The 21225-nt window shown below is 33.5% G+C and overlaps 1 protein-coding gene across 1 annotated transcript in view; it reads left to right on the top strand.

Moving 5' to 3' along the window:
• LOC132698391 (homeobox protein OTX2-like) overlaps nucleotides 1-16596 on the top strand; it is a 68903-nt gene extending 52307 nt beyond the window's left edge. Inside the window, exons 3-4 of the mRNA XM_060664417.1 lie at nucleotides 6635-6789; nucleotides 15717-16596. Coding sequence (XP_060520400.1) covers nucleotides 6635-6789; nucleotides 15717-16493 — 932 coding nt within the window. The 3' untranslated portion in view covers nucleotides 16494-16596. The remainder of the gene's footprint in view (nucleotides 1-6634; nucleotides 6790-15716) is intronic.
• The last annotated feature ends 4629 nt before the right edge of the window (nucleotides 16597-21225 follow it).

The following is a 21225-nucleotide window of genomic DNA, read 5'->3' on the forward strand; positions in this document are numbered from 1 at the left end:
CATATTATTCGTGAAACGAGAAAAATGGAGCTTTTCCTTCCTCTTGTATCCTATAGTTTCGAAAAAGTGAAGTTTCCTGTTTTCGAATTTATTTTACTTTTTTATCGAGGTTAACACCGCATTTCACGGATTTTTAAGTACAAGTCCTATATTATTTTGCACATAAAAACCACTTTTAATTTTAACGACAGATTTCTTGTACTGTTGTCATTAAAAAATACATACAACTTTTAAGAAATTTATTCGTATACATCTCTTGTAATTTTTCCATTATTTTGACATACTTTATTACACAATCCATGTTGTTCTGCAAAATTAGGGAAAAGGTAACAACTTCGTATGTAACGAATATACTATACTACTTCAATAACCGCGATATTTTGCATGATGACTGTAAAGATATGGCGATCACATAGCCTATAGTGTGAATGTTGCTTGGCGAATCGTCTTAACAAAAATCATGATGGGGAAGACGAAGCGTTTGAAATGTGGTGGATACATGGTGAATCCTCAAAGAAAACCAAAAAGGTACAAAATGCTTCAAGAGTTGGAAAGATCGCGGGAAAAACGCAGCATAGGAAGAAGACCAATTATATATCTGCGATGAGAGAATCAAATCACCTCTTCATGGAAATAATTAACATAATCAATATGCATACAACTATTAAGAAATTTATTCGTATACATCGAAAGAGACTATGTCTCTTGTAATTTTCCATTGTATTGACATACTTTATTATACAATCCGTATTGTTCTGCAAAATTAGGGAAAAGGTAACAACTTCGTACGTAACGAATATACTATACTACTTCAATAACCGCGATATTTTGCATGATGACTGTAAAAATATGGCGATCACATAGCCTATAGTGCGAATGTTGGTTGATGAATCGTCTTAACAAAAATCATGATGGGGAAGACGAAGCGTTTGAAATATGGTGGATACATGGTGAATCCTCAAAGAAAAACCAAAGAGGTACAAAATGCTTCAAGAGTTGGAAAGATCGCAGGAAAAACGCAGCATAGGAAAAAACCAATTACATATCTGCGATGAGAGAATCAAATCACCTCTTCATGGAAATAATCAACAAAGCTGCAAATAATCATGATGAATATCAAGAATCCAAAATGAGGAGTAAAAGACATACGTTTTAATGGTGGTATTTTTTTATACCTTGGACGTTAATTTGAATTTTTGGAATTTTCAACTCAACTGCTGTCGAAAGCCTAAGTGAACGTTAAAGATAAAAAGAGATATCCCCTTGGATGTCGATAAAAATCTCGTCTGACGAATAGGAATTTCAGGCGATTTGAGGTCCGCGCGAGCGTCATGAAAATGTTCATGGGAAAATGTCATGTGGCCGGTGCACGCGCTCCCTGGGGTGTCAAATTCAATCAGCGGTGTTTTATTGGGGTACTTTAACTGTAAATTTTAACAGCTTCGGCGTTTTAGAGGGGCGCGCCGCCAAAACAAACTCATAACGGTCCCGAGATTTGTTTTACGTTTCACACCCGGGCGACTCGGGTCGAAAATATACAAAACTGTAATTTAGAATAACAATGGGTGCCGCGATGTTCATACCGAGATTTTGCATATCGATTTGCTCGGATTTAGGGTTGCAAAAATACGTGAAAATATTTTGATTTTAGGTATTTTTTTTGTACCGCGATGTATAGGGTGGGCCGTTTATCTTACCTTACTACTTATTTTATCTATCGGGGTATTACAACCCTTCAATTTATTTTGATTTTGTATGTACAGGGTGTTTCATTTTTCATGGGCTAGTCTAAACTTCTTATTTTAAATGGAACACCCGGTATACTACCTCATTTTTGAATTATATACAAAATCTTGACATTTTAAATTTTTTATGCGAAAAATGACGTTTGCAAGACTTAAAATATCTTCGTTCGGAAGCACTTACTGTTTCACTTGAGTAAGTTTTACATTACATAAGAAATTTCAATACATATTACTACAAGGCACCCGAAAAATAAGATTAAAAATGAAATAAAAAAATTGCCAATAAACTTTTTTTTTAATGGAAACTACCTATTTTTAGAATCATATCATATTTACCATTAAAAATTAAAGCAATTTTATATAAGGTTGTATATGCGTAATATTTTTACTTTTTGAAATATTATGCTGTTGCCATATAAGTTCAGTTAGTGTAAGGTGGCGATGATGGCGTTTGAACAAAACAAGTGCTAAAGTCCTGCCACTACGATTAACCATTTCGTAGTTGACCATATACTGGACCTATTATTCTGAACCTTCAAATGGTGCACCATACTTTGACAGAAGTTAATGGGTATTTTTATGATTAAAAATTTCAGTTGAGGTTGTAAATATGCACTCATCTGTCCAAATAATATTAGTAATTACATTTTCTGAAAACGGATGTTGCACTAATTTCTGCACTGAACAGAATTTATAGGACCTCCGGTTGTTTATTTAAAGGCACGTTCGAACGGTTCTTTTGACATCTAGATCTAAAGACGCATTTCGGGTTAAATCTTCAGGGGCCTTGCAAAATGCAACAACAAATTAAGTTGCTCTTCGTTATTCAAAATATGACGACGCCTATTTTTTTTCTTTCTTTAATTTTCCATATATTCTAAAGTGTTGGTAAATCCTGTCGAAGATCTTTTATGTAACTTTCTAACATATCAATCTTCTCCTCTCTGGTAAACATTACGCAAGCAGCATATTATTTGTGACAAATGTTGAAAAGGAAATATTTCAAAAAGTAAAAATATTAGACATATACAACTATATATAAAATTGCCTTAATTAAATATTACAAGATAATAAAAATAGGTATTTATTAAACATGTCAGGAACGGTTAGACAATGAACTCATAATTCATAAGTCTCTGCCAAGATATTTTCTACAAAATTTTATATTTGATAATGTAATAATTAAGGTATCATAATTTTAAGGTTAATAGTTTTGAAATCATCAACAAAAAAAAAACAATCTGCGTTATGTATTAAAATTTTTGAAGAAGTTACACCATCCAAACATTCGTTTGTTTAAGACGATCCACGATTCGTAAATATACAGGCTATCCCATATCAATAAACATTTTTTCTGTGGATAACTATTAAAATATTCGACTTTGCTGAAAGTGCTGTCTTAAAATTGTAAAATTTTCGACGAAATAAATACCTTACTCTGAAATATTAATGTACTGATTTCGCTTAACAAAATTAAAACTTGCCTGCATGGTCATAACAATATGCAATACATGACATCATGCTGAGAAATGTGTTTTTATGTTTAAGCGAAAACCGTGAGACGGATTAAAAAAATTTAAGAGATCAAATCTGTTGGTAAATGAATGCAAATTTTTAAGGAAATCAGTGGCGTGCCACTGACTGTCTAGGGACAAATTATATTTTGGTTAATTAGATCGCCACTGCACTGGCTAAGTCGAGAACTTTATTTGCGAAAAATAAAATGTCTGTCTAAAAGAAAATATCTAACTTTTAGTTACCAACTAGCGTCATTCAAAAAAAAAATAATTAGAAGATTGTTCTTTATACATTTACAGTTTTAATAACATAACATAACATCCTAACAAGATGAGTAATAAATTAAAAAAAAAACTCTAACAAAATGTCTGTTAATAAATTAATAACAAACTTTTTGAAAAAAAGTAGAACATTAGAAACTAGATAAGTTTTTGAAAGTGTCGTTCACCATGAAGGATACACGATTTAGCTCTTGTCTTCATATTGCTGCGCCCTCTTTGAAGTATACCTCCAGTGTTTCTTTTGAAATAGCAGGAAGCTGTTATACGGCTCTTCTACAGATAGATAATTACTTAGGAAAGAAATAATATTGTGATATTGTTATTACCATGCAGATTTTATTAAAGCTAAAACCGTTAATTGGGTTGATAAAAATTAAAAAATAAACTTCTTTAGAATAATTTTTATCTTAAGAGAAATCAGTGGCGTACCATCAATGTCTGCCAAAATAGGCATGTGAAATTCCGTACGCCCGCAACTGATGTATTTAAAAAAAAATGTGGTACATTAAATAGTGCCTCTTGATACCTTGGTACCTCTTGATATCTAAAGTGGTATTACAGATATTAAAAAAATATATTTTATTTTTACCAGCCTGTATCTTAAAAGTTAAGACGTTTAGGACATATTTTCATATGAAGTTTTTTTTAAATGCGCCCAAAAAATCCCTCTTTAATTATTGACATTCATTTAAGCAATACCCTGTATATAAATTGCAAAAAAAGGAAAATTTAACAAAAGGAGGTTAATAATGTAAAAATTAGCGTTATAATTTTATTAATTATTATTTAAAAGGAGAAACCTACTAGCGCACTAATACTAATTGATTCTAATAATGAAGTAATTATTTGATACTACTGTTTGTAAAATCGAAAAATAAAAATTATACAGTAAATACAAAAAATGCTTAAAAACCTTTTTGCTTACCAGTTTCAAGCTGCCAGCAGACTAGTGAATTCGGTGATTAAATTTTGTTGATTTTTTCCCATAAAAGTTACTCTTCGTTCCTGCTCCACGACGAAAAACTGGCTAAAACCCGAGGTTGCAGTTCCAAAATAGAAGTTTGCTATCGATCTGACGATCCCCTCGTTTCGTACATATATAGGTGGGCATCCAGAAAGTGCATGTTAAAAATAATCCCCGATAAATGTCGGGAGCGAAAGGGATTGCAGCTGGTTAACAAGGCCAGACTTAATCTCCTGAAACACGCACATAAAGATATGAAATTGTAGGCCCGGACAATTCCGGTTTGATGCCGCTGCGGCTACCGGAGTTCTGCTTCACCATATGGCTCGTAAATTTACTTTACTTGGACGCTTTCGGTGCGTATACTTCAGTGGTGTACCGTTTTTGAAGGTTAAACGAGAAAATTGCTATTGCGCTACGTATCGTTTCCAAAGCGGAAACCCTTCCGGGTGTCTTTGCACTTGTGGGGTTTAGAAACTCCACGTCTAATCGATGCCAAGACGTTGGAAGGTATCTACGATGCAGCAATAAAACATAAAGTAACAGGAAATCGATCGTCGCGCACTCACGGGCCTGAAAGCGAGGGTAACAAGTTTACTTTCAATTAAGCAATGAAAAGATTATCATACGCACCGCGACAGCGCGTGTGCTCACTTTTGACACTATTCTCCACCCCCTAAATTGAAGCAGAGCAAATGTTTTCTTAGTTTTCGGAGTTGCACACTTCTTGCGAATTCGTTGTTGGGGTTTAAATCTTCTCTGTGGTATAGTGGCTGCCAGAAATAACAAACTTCGTTTTTGCAATACACAATCGTTTATCATTATCAATTGATTTAATATCTTTATTTGCTCGTGATTGTATTTGTAAATTTTAAAACCGAACGAGGCATCGAGATCGCAAAATGTAAAGATTTTAATGAATTAACGCTCAATATTAACAAATTAAAATATGTTGCATGAAATAAGTAATAAAAATCCTTTGGTGTCATGATTTACAAAAATTTCAAAGGGCCCGAACATGTCAATAACCTAGTTGCTAAATCAAGAGAGTTCGTCTATAGATTTGAAAAAGTTTGAAATTGTTGGTACCTATCTGGTACCTGTTCTTGGTACCAGTCGTTTAAAATCACAAATGTCAAAGTTGTATTTAAAAATGAAGGACGTTTTCCGGCTAACAGCTGTTTAATGAAAATATGGTATATGTTTTGCTTCCAATTATCATAAAAAAAAATCTCCGGAAATCTCTCTAGCTATTTGACATTTGCCAAAAAGTGTAAACACTAGTTATATTCAGTTATATTGGTGAACTTTGAGACCTTTCTCGAATAAGTGCAACTCGCTATATGTATCTTTCCTTTATTTTATTAATTATTTTTCTTGACATCCGTAGGCGCAAGTTCATTTCAAATTTAAGAATTTAGCAGGCAAGATAGACAAATGCAAATTGTTTGTGCTCTAGGTGATATGCTAAGTTAATTTAAGTAGCACACATTTTGGTATTTTTGTGTCTAGTGAAATTCTCTATTGAATTTTGTATGGGTATGTAGAAATAAATAAATAAGTTTTGTTAGAAAACTGTGATATGGGGAAATAGCTCTTCTGTACTTAAAATTTTAATATTGGAAAATAGAGTTGGTATTATATATAATATTGGATATAGACCCTTATTTAAATAATTAAATATCATCATGTGTATATAGATTGTGTGTCCAAATAAGTAGATTCTATATGAGCAACTTTTTTGTTTTTAGTTTTATGAAAAATAGTTATTCTTACAACGTTTGTCGAAAAATATGAATCCTATACCTTTATTTTTTAAATTTTCGACAACTGTTATTAACAAAAGTTGACCATAGTTAAAGTATTGTCAGATATCCAATAGTAATCATCCGTCTTAAAGCAATAATTTCAATTTACTAGACTATCAATATATTTATCATCTCATTAGACACATTTAATCATTCTTTCATACATTCACAATGATATGCACAGTGATCTCCTGACGTACTTACCATCCTGCCTCAACTATTACTACTTTATTCTTATAGCATGCTACTTATTTTGTTTTGTCCCACGCGACCTGTTACTGGCTCTAACATAATCCATAGTGTGTTCTTATTTTTCAGCGGTAGCCGCCAGAAAACAGCGACGGGAACGAACGACCTACAATAAGGAACAGCTGAACACTCTCGAGGAACTCTTCGAGAAAACGAGGTATCCTGACATTTTTATGAGGGAAGAGGTCGCGCTCCGGATCAACGTTCCTGAATCTAGAGTCCAAGTAAGTTATATACGAAAGTTGTCTTTGCAGTTGACTTTAACAAGCAAAAAATTATCCACCTTTCTCGGTGGATCCAGATTTTCGTACATTATTCCGAAGCGAGAACTTGGTGGTTGCACATGGGTAAAATTGTTAAGCTTTGGTAAAATGTATTTATTTATTTTGGTTCTGTAGCCTAAAATAATGAAAATACCCCGATAGATTTGAACGTGGTTTCTCTTCTATCTTTGGGCCGTACCTATAGAAAAAAACTCATAACAAAAAGAGTTGACTAACTAATTTTTTGTTAGAATGGGGGAAATTCAAATCAGGGCAATAATAACAATATAGGAAGTTTTACATCACAATCAGTCTCCCTTTATTTCAAAAACAAATATGAACCGCAATAAAATGCAAAATAAAAATACAAACAAAAATGATATTAGAAAAATAAAATTGGAACCACATATCTACATAACATATGATAACAAAATTAAAGAATTCATAAATCAAGACACAGGGAAAAATTTATTACTGGTGGTTGGTTTTCCGTTGACTATTTATAAGTAGTTATATAATAAAACCATGCCCTAAGTGATATATAAAAATAATGAATGTTTTCAGTTGGATTATAGCAACAAGTTTTCCATCATTGTTTTTTTTGTGTAAACTAAACAAGTAACAAAAACAAATACTTACATACCATACCTACCTTACATGAAGCATCGGAATAGTAAAGGAAAACAAGTCCTAAAAGGATAAAAATTATTTGGGTACTTTTTATCTATTCATTAAACCCATTTTCAATTTACATTTCTTTGGGGTCTTGGTTCATTTTCCCCTAACGTGATACAAACTGAACAGGTACACACAGAAAAACAGACATTAACAAAATAATAATTAATAAAATTTTAAAACTGCCGGTCTGCTTCATCTATTTGTTTCATAAAATTCTAGTCCCCCTACAGGCTATTTATCAAATTCAATCAGACCAAACAGTATTGATTGATTGATTCAATCGTGTTTTATTATACAAAAAAAAGAAATCCTCAATTAGATGGTCACAAAAAAGTTAAAACCCATTGGGTACAGAGGATGTAGAGACAGACCTTGAGGGTCGGTGCTAGGAATGATCTTCAAAAATGGCCAAAACTTATACCCTATGTTGAAATAAATATTAAAAGAAGAACGGGAGGGATAGATGATTCGGTTCTAGCCGCTAAAACTTCGCCTTTACAAGACATATATCTACCTCAAAGTGTCGACCACGTGACAATACCTCCGTTTATTATTGAACATATTATTGTACGTATTCGACGAGTAGGAAAGCATGTTGTGTGTCGGTCCGCACAGAAAAATAGGGCATTATTTGCGGCGTGTCGATGACAATGCCCGAAATAGAGGGGCGTTTTATTTGCTCTGCGATCGGTAATGATTCAATTTAGTGCCTGGTTAGTCTTTTCACCGAGTCGCAGCTGTCGTTTGTCGACGTCTATGCATTTGTGCAATCTCGCACCGATCACAGGACTATGTGAATTCAGAAAGGGTTATATTCGCCACAGTAACTGATGTCTTTTAAACAGCATTTGTATTTTTTTGCAATTTTGTTATAGTAGTTGTGGCGTAAACTCATTTAATTAATGAAACTGCAAAATTTCATTAGCGAAAATTATTGGTATTTGTATATTTGGTATAGTAATGGTAATTTTTAAGACCGTTGATCAAATAAAATAAATAATAATTAGAATTCACAATCAATCAAATACGAAACGGATCATACTTACCATAATTTCGATATAAACACTTGTGTGAACATATCGACAGATAATGCAATCTGTGTTCGTTCATTTTCAGAGAGAAATATTGATTTGTTTGTTAATTTAATAAGTGAAACAGATTGGAGCAATATTCTTCCTAGTACAAATAATGTAGACAAAAACTTTCATCATTTTCATGAAAAATTTATTGAAATTCTCTAACGAAGTAAGAGAATTAGCTAAAATTAATCCGGGAAATGTCAACCACTAGTAAACATTACGAAGATTTAGCTTAAACAGCTCGAGACCTTGCAATAAAAAAGTACTACAAAAGAAACTCGCTATGAAGAAGAAAACCATTAATACCAATATACTTGCCAATGCCAAAAATCTTAATAAAGAGTGTTGGAATATTGTTAATGAAAACCGAACTAAAACAAAAAAAAAAGTAATAAAAGAAATCATAAATGAGAATGGTGAACAAGTTTCGAACGTAAAAACCATCTGTAATGTTTTTGGAAGTCATAATAGATTGCTAGACGAGTATGAAAGTATTTTTTTAAAAACAACATCAAACCTATGGTCTTCTTGGTCATTAACAAAGTATGCAAAAAAATCACCAAGTTTTGACAACGTACCAGGAAATATAATTATTTAAACTCTCGTTTAAATAATTATTTGGAAAAATTTCTGTTACTCTCATAAAATCAAAATGGCTTTCGTATGAATAAATCAACTAGTACTGCTCTTGATCAAGTCACTACTCACATCTATAATTCATTGAATAACAGGGAGTACATCTTTGTGCTATTTTTTAATCTTGGTAGAGCATTTGATACCATCGATCATGCCTTTTGGGTACGTTCGTATCTACAAGAACGACAACAGACGACGACAGAACAACAACAGCAGGCTCTTGTTTATCACCTACACTGTTTAATATGTTTATCAAATATCTACCTCTAAATTTAGAAAGTTTTGGCGTCCCAATTTTATATGCAGGCGACAGCAACATTATTATCACAGGTAAAACGTGTTCTGAAATTTCAAATAAAAGTGCTGAGTCCGTCAGAGTGATGACAGGATGGTGCAGCGATAATAGCTTCAATTTGAACTCGGATAAAACCATGGCCATAAAAGTTGTACCAAACAATTTTACAGTGGATAGCAGTTTTTTGCTACGAGCAGAGGACAAATCAATTAAAAATGTATCAAGTACAAAATTTTTAGGTATATAGACCAAAAAATGGCATGGACCACTCATATACAAAATATAGCACCTTAACTAAGCTGCTTCTTTCTTAAAAATATCAAGAATACTGTTTCCATAGAGATTCTTAAATTGGTGTAGTTTGCTCTGTTCTAGTCTGTAGCCTCCTACGGACTTGTGTACAAAAAAAGCCATTACATGTATGACGGTTATCAAAAGAACCTGTCTTGTAGAAAATATTTCAAAGAATTGGGAATTTTAACATTAACATCATTATATATTTATTCATTACTTATATACGTAAAAAAACAATATAAAACAGAAAACAACAATGAAATGAACAAAAATGATCTTACACAGCAGCCATTTTCAAGACTCTGTAGCACAACAGCCTACTACATACGTCGAAATTAAATGTTATTACAAAATTGCAAAGATCGGCAAGAGCTTACGCAATGGAAAAGTTAAAGTAGCACTGTTTAAGACAAAGCTAAAATCACTATTAATAGCTAAATGTTACTGTACAGAAAATGAATTCTATAAATTCTATAAATATATTGTATATATTGGTTTACATTTTATTTACAATTAAAATATATCATAACATGGCGTACATATAATGTACAACCTATGTATTATCATTGACTGTAATATTCCAATGCCAAATGTTTGGACACGGGACCATTAGATCCGCACGAATCAGAAATGTGCCTTGAAAATGACATCGTATCGAAAAAATCCAAGTCGCTGATCATTAATCTAGTTAAGTGCCAATTAATGCATTCCGGAGAAAAATTATTCGCTATTCTTGTAAATTTATATACGCAGTAGATACTTCAAGAAACAAAAGAAATCCGGAAAAATACCCAATTATGTACAGATCAAACGCGTTTCCGGTACTTTAGTCACTGGATGATCGGTAGATTTTGGGAATGGTGTTACTTCTGACGTTACACGCCATTCAGTGAATATATTCAAAACTAGTACCCAAAAACTAGTAGCCGTAGGGAAAGTATAGCATGCAACAAGTGCGAAATCAAACTCATTACTAGGAAGCTGTTTTCATTATAAACTTATTTCATGATTTTATTGTTTAAAAATATATTTTTACACAATTCTTATAGGCAAGTTGATTCTGAGAATACTGACTATTAATAAATTAACATATTTTCTAGTGTGCAGTTTTTATATTTTGCAAAATTCCATAAAATTGGTGTGTAGTTTTTACGTGATCTTAAAAATATGTTTGAAAAATCTGCATTTTGCAAATTTGTTTATTCAGTTGTATACTTATACTATATAGATTTTTTACGACAATTCTACGGGCTGGTGTTTTTATATAAATATGTTTCAATTTTAAATTAAATAGGGCAATATTTTAATATCCATATTTATGTAAATATATATTTTCTTGTTTACCTGCACCTGTGGCAGGCAATAGGCCAAGGAAAAAACCGACCTCCAGTAGTGGCGTTTAGTTTCAGCCAAACCGGCGGCACCATTTTAATTTGACTTAACGATACTGATCGATAATAACGCACTGTGAGATATACGGGCCTAATTAAAATAATAAACGGAATTTTTAATATAATGTAACGCCATATAAATTTGCAGGCTGTCTTCCCACCATATGTGGGCACGTCAATTATTGACAGGAATTAATTTGTCATTACGTAATATGTTGTCAATTGATATTACACTAAGTATTGCGATTATCACCTTATACAGGCAGGTTACAACACATCATAAAATACGCTCTTGCTTATAAATTGGTATAAAGCATTTAAACTGGCTGTGTTGATAGGGTAGTAGGTACATTTTAACTTTTGCTAATTGCTGAATGTTAATAATAAAGTTAAGTAAAGTTAAATCATCATTTTTGTTCTGAACAAGTGCCTCCTCCTTGTCCTAAGGCAGGATCTCTACGGTCGCATCGAAAACGCTTACAAATAATTTTTTTTTTATTTTATCTATGTTCTTATTTTTGCTATTATTATGTCAGGTATTCAAATGAAAAGACCGTGAGGAAATATGTACCTAAAACCTAAAAATGTAAAATGTGGAACAATAGTAATACTTCCGTAATATTATATAGTTCCATTTTCGTTTTTAAGAAAAAAAATCATTATTTTTCCGCCATATTTGCAACGCGACTTAATTATATAACACACTACCCTTTATTTTAAACAAGGAATAAATTTCATTTTTTTCAAACACTACTTATATAAAGCTGGATATTCTTTATTAAACTAACATTTGCTACACCTAAAAATAACGATTTTGATGCACTCTTATTGTGCTTAATCGACAATGAGACAATTTGTCATTAAATTTTATATTTTCACATATATTTAATGACTTACATAATTAATATCTTTTGCTGAATCTTAATCCTAATGACATGATTTGAGTTAAATATAATCCCAAAGATTGTGCGTTAAAGTGCAGCTTTTGCTTAAATTTAACTTCGTGATTTTGATTTACCGTTAGTGTGCTCAATCTATCCTTTTTATTCAACTTTATTACATATACCCAAACTTATTGATTGTTCATTTCCAAATTAGCCCGCCCCTATTTATTATGTAAACAAAACCGCGTCAGGTTGTCCTGCAGTCGAGCCCTTTCGGTAAACATTCGCCTTAAAAAGTCAAAGAACCCCGGAAAAAAAATTATAAGCCCAGATTACAGACTAACTCCTTAATGCCTGGCGTCGGCAACGGGCAGCAGTAGTAGTCGCGTTTCGCCAATATTTCCCCGTATCAATTTCCAACCGTATTAACCTCCCCGCGATAATAGTTATTTTATACGGACAGAGGTACAAACGTTGCCCCCCGATAGAGGAGGCTAAGGCGGGGTGTACTTTGTTGGAACAACCCCTCTTAATCCGCCGCGCTAATGGAAAACAGTCCCCTAGCCTGCCCGTTCCGTCCCATTGTGTTGTTCTATTGAATAAAATATATACAGTTATCCCGGCAAAGATTGAATGGGGTCTCGCAGCCACCCTTGTTGTTGCCAAAGATTTCAACGCGCCGCTGCGTATGGCGATATAGAAATGGGACCGTCCGACATTTTTTCCAACGGATGGGATTAACTTTTTTCTTTTTTTCAAAATGTAACGCATTTGCTTCGACGAATAATGGAATTGAAATTGGTTAGTTTCCGAATCGTTCGGATGGAAACGTAGTCCACCGGGATCAGAGTTGCCTAGCTGGGACACGCCAGATATAGTCTATTTGGGAATAGTATAGAGTAGATTTTTTTGGGAGTCGATAGTCATAACTGATAATAATTGCCAAGTTGGACAATTTTTAAGGAAAATTCCCCTTCTTAAAAGAGGCAGAGAGAAATTGATATCGGTGTTGGGGTTCAAGTTTCATAAAAAAGCAGGCGATTATCGTTTGTGAGTCATAGATTGTTCCTGAGTAATTTGTATTTTTCAAAAATTGCTGGGTTGAGCAAAATATCAAGCGTATCATCATATAAAAATAAGATTTTTGTAATATAAATTATTAGGTTGATATACTGTAAAAAATAAATATGTTAAATGGAACTAACGATTCTTAGCTTATTACACTAGTTGTTAATAAAGTTAGGAATATTTACCTTTTAAATATTATGTTTTCAAATGTGTAATTTTCTGGTGTACACTTAATAGTTTTTTTGTCTAACTTATATGCCACCTCCTCTTAGAAGGTTGATGGCGCTTCTACCGCTACCTTTTTTCATTGCTCATGGGTCCATTGCGCAGTCTGATGTTTATATTTCCATCATAAAAAAACTATCACTCAAAAACTATCGAAATATATAAAGCGATGAAGAAATTCAAAAGTTGCTCAAAACGCATCTTACAAGAGTTATGAGACATTAATTTGATCCTCTTTGATGTGCAAAAGTTGTTAGTAATTTTAATAATGAGACGAGAGGTATTTTTTACAGGATTTGGAAATATAGTTATAACTATCCGCACTTACCTTTAATAGCACCTAAGTAGCCATATGCCGTCATTTTTTCCGTCTATTTTGGCTAGAAGTTGTTCATCGTACCATATCTAAGAGGTTAATGTCGCTGATTGTCTATTTATGGTGAGATGCCAATTAATGCTTTTATTAGAAAAATAATGTTGGTTAGTTTATTTTGCTATACGAAATACGAAAATACGAAAATTTACAAATAATATCAAATTTTATAGCATTATAACAAATGTATCCTCAAATTTTACGCAATATTTTAAAATTTTCTCAGTGAAAGTATATTATGAAAAATGAGTTGTGCGGCAAAATCTCCGAAAACATCCGATTGTTCCCAAACCCGTGCGGTAATATCCCGGAAATGTCCGACAGTGCTCGGATTCGTCGGACAAGAAACTCACGTGGTAAAATCGCGCTTTCCGCACGCCAGATAGGTGTATAATTAAGTATTTACCAGAAGGGAGTAGGAAAAATACAAAATACAAAAAAAAAGGAAAAAGACATTTTATCACAGTTTTTAATAGACAATCTTTTTTTTAGTGTAAATTTTAAATAATTTGTAACGTTTCATAAAATTAACTTGCAGTTTTCACATAATTTGCTATATACTAAAATTAAGTATTTTATGGAAATATAGTCAAAAATATATATATTTGCAAATTAAATGTATTATGATTATGAGAAGAATCCGACTTATTCCACAAAATTCACAATTCCTTTAATAAATTGTAAGTACAATACGCATTGTTTTGAAAATAGTTTACATATACAGGGTGCGGCAAAAAAGTAGGCAGTGTTCGGTTTGTAAAACCGGCAACACTGTGTACGCACTCGCGTTAGGCAGACAAAAGTATGCAATTTTGGAATTAAGAAAACCCGTACAAATTTATGCCGGGATATTCTTCAAAACATCCCCAGAGGCGCTGTATTCATGTCTAGCGATGAAGCTCACTTTCACCTCTCGGGTATCGTAAATAAGCAAAATTTCCGTTATTGGTCAGCAAATAGTCCACAGGAACTTCATAAGCGACCTCTTCACAGTCGAAAAGTCACCGTCTGGTGTACAATCTCGGAGTTCGGCGTGTGGGGTCCTTAATTTTTCGAAGAAGATGGAATAACGATAACAGTCAACGGAGATCGATATTTTGATATGCTTAACAATATAATGCGTCCAAAAGTGAACGAGTTGGACAAGGATCATGAGAACATCTTTGGTTCCAGCGGGATGGTGCTACATCGCACACAACACGTCGTTCACTAAATCTTCTTCAAGAAATGTTCCTAAACAAAGTGGTGTCTTTACGAAGTGATCTTGGTTGGCCGCCACGTTCGCCTGATTTGTCACTTTGCGACTTTTTTCTTTGGGGTTACCTGAAAGCGAGAGTTTTCAAACATCGTCCTCGGACTTTGGAAGAATTAAAGAACCATAAGACAAGGAATCCCTCAATTCCCCAAGAAATGATCATCGAGTAATGATGCGTTTCCGCGAGAACCTACACGAGTGCATCGATAATAATGGCCGTCATTTAAAAGACATCATTTTTAAAAAATAACATTCCTAAATGGCATAAAATGTACATTTCAAAAATAATTTTAAAAATATGTTTGCTTTATGTAGTTCGGTTTTTATTAACATCCCAAATAGTAGTAGTATCATTTTGCCGCATCCTGTACTTACGTGCTTTGCAAATATAATACAATATCCAAATACAATACAAAGAACTACCAGAATAAAAATACAATATGTTTCTAATGAAATGATGGCGACTACCACTACGCCATTTGTTTTCTGTATTACGATCACACCTGTCCAACGTTAAAGTCCAAAATTTCAATTTTTTCCAAAAAGACTTTGATTTTTCTGTTGATTTCGATGACCCTGTACAGTTTTTTGGACATTAGTTTTATAAGAACTGGCACTAAATTCTGTTTCAATAAATTACGAAAACAACCTAAAAATCAAGTTTAGAGAGTATTTTCCTCAAAACTGACCGACCGATGTCATTGTTTCAGGTGTGGTTCAAAAACAGGCGGGCTAAGGCGCGTACGCAGCAGATCCAGCACGAGGCGCGCAGCAAAAACAAAACGAAACGAAGGAGTTCGACCAGCGGCGCTGTACCACAGGTGAATCCGCCGACGACGGCCGCCGAGGCGCCCGTTTCCTCCAAGAAAATCCTCCCGCCAGACAACATCTTAACCCCGTCGAACTCGGTTTCGCCTCCCGGGGCAACCGTCAAGCGCGAACCATCGCACGTGATGCAAAGCCCGCTGGAGAAGATGTCCGAGATGTACGCTCCGAGCTCGGAAAGTCCATTCGCTCACACCTCTCAGGGCTCGCCGTACGCACAAACCTCACAGGGTTCACCGACCACCCAAATGTCCCAGGTGTCGCCGCAGTCGGGTATTTCCCATGGATTGTCGCCGGCTCATATCCAAAATTTCGGCCTAGGCAGCAATTCGAGCGTGGTAACGACTCCCTCGCCGCCCAATACGCCCGGGGCGGGCGCGTACAATCCCTCGATGAACTACCCTTATCAGCACGACATCAATTCGTACAATAACTGGTACATGAACGGGGCCGCCAGCTACTACCAGAGCTCGCAAAACCACAATTCTAGCAGCTACTACAACCAGATGCACATGGACTATAATCACCACCAGGGTTACTACCAGAATGGGGGACACGTGGGCAATATGTACCACCACGGGGGTTACAATTTCGCGTCGACCAGTGCTCAAAACTATCAGAACTCTTTCGACAACGGTCAGATGAACCATCAGATGCAGTAGTGACGAACGAGTGTTTAGTTAGTTGTTCGTGGCTTTAGATTGTGTGGCAATATTTATGGGGTTAATTTTCGTTCTTGGATTTGGTCTCCTTTCGCCTATAGAAGTCTTGCTTTTCAATTGCTCTCTGAAAACGACAGGCCATCAAATTTGGTGCTCATCTTCCTTTAGCGAGATCAGAGTGAATTGAAATAAAAATATTGCATAAATATACAGGTGGCTAAGTCTAGAATAAACTCCAGTTTTTTACCGAGATACAGAGTATTAAAAGTTCGAATAAAAAAAATGTTTATTATATGTTTCACATCACTCAATATACCTTTGTGAAAATTGGTACGCAGATTTTAGTGGCGACCTGGCTGCTTGTGGACTCAACATTTTTGAAGAAAAAAACTGTTTTGGAAAATAAAAAAATTTGATTTTACTTGACTTTGACTTTTTGACTTTTTCCACAAAAACATTACCGTTTTTGCATAAAAAATTGTCCTCATCCAAATTGCTAAAATTTCAAATATGTTATTTTCATTGATATTTTCTAAATTGATGAAAATAAATTTTAGTTTTCGTTAAAACTTAGTTAAAAGGGACTTCAAATTATGTACTTATCTTGGAAATTGAATTTATTACATAGGGGAAATTGAATTGAATTGAATTGATTGATTAAAACAAATTATTTTTTCTTCACAAACATTCAGTCCCCCCTCGGCGGGGGTGCCACTAATACGAATTGAAAAATCCCCTTCAAATAATAAAATGCCTTTGGACACTATAAAGGCTTAAACCAATTTTAAGAAAGATGTCTTTAGTTATGTATCTCGGTAAGTAAGAGGTAAACTGGGGTTCATTTCAGGCCTAAAATATGTGCTCGTAATTTCATTGAGAGTCTCCGGGGTATTGTTCCAAAATTTGCTATTGACGATGATTATTCAACTGAGACATTTATCTCAATTTATCACCAGAGCGTTTTTTCTTTCGTCGTTATTTTTCCGGGCTCTAAAGCAACATTCAACATGTATATTTTGTAAAAAGCTCTTCATTTCGTGTAAAATAAAACTCACGCGCAGCGAATTTGTGTAAATAGTAAATGGACCTTAGAAAGTTAAGTTGCATTTAATTCAAGAGTGGTATCGAATGTTGTGGCTGTATAATATTGTATATAGTGCGACGAATATAATAAATTATATATATTAAAAAACTAACTCTTGTATTATATTTTGCGACTAAGACCTTTATTTACTTATAATGATTTTTATTACTGGCAATATTGTGAGATTATGATTTTAAAAAATTTCGCTTGAGCAGCGCACACGTTCATTTTATTCTTTTTTATGAACGATTTCGTGTATTAATTAATATGTGTATATTATATTTTACCTAAAATACCGACGGCAATCGAAATTTCAAATAAAAACCTGTGGAATTAAATGGATTCGTTTATTTCTTCTCGCCGAAACGGCGTTGCGACAAAACTATAAACTCGGCATTAAAAACCGTAACGATAAATCGATAAATCGCAACGCGTTTGCCATAAATCTAGATTTTTACGGCGTCGCTTTGTTGCAATTGGTCCGTCGTTTATTATCGGCTGTTATTAGCCGCAAATTTTTATTATAAACATAAATTGAACCGACCGAAAATTGGATCGGGTGGGCCATAAATGAAAACAGATTTGAACCCCGCCGAATGTTGTAAATTAAATTTGTAAATTATTCGAAATTTAAATAAAATCCCAATTTAAATTTTATTTCATTAAAAACAAATCTTTTTTTTTATTAATTGGAAAAACTGTGGAAACTTCTAAATTTTAAATCAAATCAAAATGGTTTGTTTGTCGTATAGACTAGAACCAAAAATACAAAAATAAAAGTATAAAAAAGTAGGTTAGTGAAAAAGGACATTTTAAAGATTATAAAAACCTATGACAGTAAAGTCTCAAAAAGACGCATGCAAGAAAATACTATATTGAATAATAATATAATATGGTTGCAACTAGGTAAAATAATAAAGCAGCTGGGGAGAATAAGACTAGCTAGATTATGTAAACCCTACTTTTAAATATCGACACATTGAACACATCGAACATTAAAATAAACAAACAATAATATACAATCAAAATATCCCGCGATTCTCAAAAAATATTGATTGCATAATTTATTTTTAACATTGTAATTTGTTAGTTAGCTTTACCGAGTTTTATTGCAGTGAACAGTTGCCAAAATTTTGACGGTAGAAACTTCTAAAATCCGGAATAATTATCACACATATTCGAGAGAAACCGAATACGCAATGTTTAAAAAGTAAATTTAAAGGTTGTTAATAAACGGATATCAAATAATTTCTACGTTTAAAAAACCATAATGCACCCTATTGGAAAAAAAGTTAACCATGCTGGGCAAACACGAAACAGCGAAAAAAGTAAAGGACAGAAAATTTTCTTTTGGATCTGGTCAAATAAATACTTTTTTTTCGTTTTATTTTCGAATATTTTCAAAACTACCCTTTCCCCTATTTAAATATTTTTGTTTATTTCTTAAAAGCTTGTTTTTTTCATTCGAGAGGGGGAGTACTAAACAATTTAAATATTTACCACTCATTGACATCCTGTATAGCTAAAATCCAAATTGTATCATATTTTGCATTCTTCAAACCACAAATATTAAAAAATAATCAGTATGGGGTCAATATGGGATCATAGAAAAAAATATAATTAAAAATTTGCTTTTAGGTTTGGGTAATCTTGTCAAATTAAACAGAAAAAAAATTAAGACGAAATACGAAAATAAAATTCATTTTGTTAAATATTTGGGAACTTAGCCTTTTATTTATGTCATGAAAACTGTGTTTTTAGCTTTTTTTTCTATTCTAGATGAGGAGTACTAACACTTCTTTAAATATTTATGTTGTATTTATAACTTGTCTATCCAAAAAGAAAAACAATGAAAAAATATCTAATAAGTGCTAAATTAAATGAAGAAAGCTGAAGGAATTTTCTTAAAATTAAAGATAATACTTAATTAAAAGTAAGACATTGTTTGACATTAAAAACTATAGACAACTTCAAGCTACTTTGGCGATTTTCGGTTTTAAGTTTTCGAAGAGCACTGAAAAAAGAAGAGTAATTTTACATTATAGGATTTTAGGCAATTTCATTGGTACAACCAATAGCCACTACCAAAAAAGGGGTAATATTTCCTTATTGATTCCTTACTGATGACAAAGTCTCCAACTACAATCAATAATCATAATGTTAATGATATTTCTATATATTTTGTGCGAGACTGTTTTTTTTTCTTTTTTCCTTTTACTTGTCCAAAATGATTAGTGCGACGTTTCAAGCAAACCACATTGTACCCACTCTAAGCCGACCGCATAATACCCTCGTATGTTCCCTACTCGAAAAACTAATAAACGCGAAATAGGCCACAGAGTGTTTGTTTAAGTAAAAGTGCAGTTCAAATATGCTGCAAAGCAAGAAAGCATTTAAACACACATCGCGTGTACTTGAAAGTGTGATATGTGCTCAAGTTTGAAGACGCGGATAGTATGGAATGAAATCTGAAACTCTGTGGTTTAGGTAAAAACTTGGTTAAAGAAAATAAGCTAAATTATATTTATATAGAACAATTTTTTCATCCAAAGCAAATTTTATTATTATTATTTTATTTTCCTTAGACGGTCAGTTTGGAATTTATTATTTATGGCTATTATTTTTTTTATTCAACATACCTGTCACCTACCAATTTAGACTGCAAAAATCTGTCAAAACTGGCACGTGGATACAGTGCCCACTGGACAATGTATAATATATTTGTGTATATATCTGTATAGATATATAAATTTCAACACTCGTATTAATATTTTGTGATGTGGTTGAAAAAATATGAACATATGACATTTTCAAACAAATTTATTAAGACATATTATTTCCTCTCTTCTGCACCCATCGTGAGTACGGAATGAAAAACGTGACTTGCCAATGAAAACGACCACATTCCAATCCTGATTCCAGCAAGCCCGTTCATGACACCATGAGAGACGTAACTATCTCTGTCTATCGGTTAATAGTAACCAACCAAGGAAATTGTGACTGTTTCCCATATCTCATGGATAGAAACACACTCTGACTACAAGAGAAATACAAAATTTAGAATTAAAATTGATGCTTGGATTTGTAATCTTTTACCAAGTAAAAAGAGACGCATTTCTCTCCAAGGGAATGCAAATATGTAAATGAACGTTTGAAGAAGAAGAAGTAAAAAAAATCCCTATGTAAAACAGAGGATACTATATCGAAGAATAAAATTATGAGTGAAATGGACTTTAAAAAAAGAATTTCACGCAAGTGCCTTGCCTCATCCCATTTGACATCCACGCGGCCTCATTCCAATCGAATTCTCGAATGGAGATCTTTGTGGCAATAACTTTTTACAGGTTCTATTTAATTCCCCAATTATTAATGCCTTCCTCCCTTTCGAGATTCATTTAGTAAGGGCTTGTTAATCTTTTTTCTCCGAAACGACTCGGTATAGACCGGGAGGCTTAAAAACAGCGTACCTCCGTTACCGAGAATTAATTACGAGAGAAATGATGCGCCCGGGGGGTTGCTATTGTGCCTCGAGCATGTCTTTTTGTCCCGAAATAATCTAGCGGGGTTGTTCGCAAAACCTCACCCTCAGCGGGCCACCATTATTTGCATACTGCGGCTATTTCATGCGTTTTAGCTAATGAGGTGAGA

This window comes from Cylas formicarius, unplaced genomic scaffold (genome assembly GCF_029955315.1).
Source record: "Cylas formicarius isolate icCylForm1 unplaced genomic scaffold, icCylForm1.1 PGA_scaffold_2__14_contigs__length_35257938, whole genome shotgun sequence".
NCBI classification, from domain to species: Eukaryota; Metazoa; Arthropoda; class Insecta; order Coleoptera; family Brentidae; genus Cylas; species Cylas formicarius.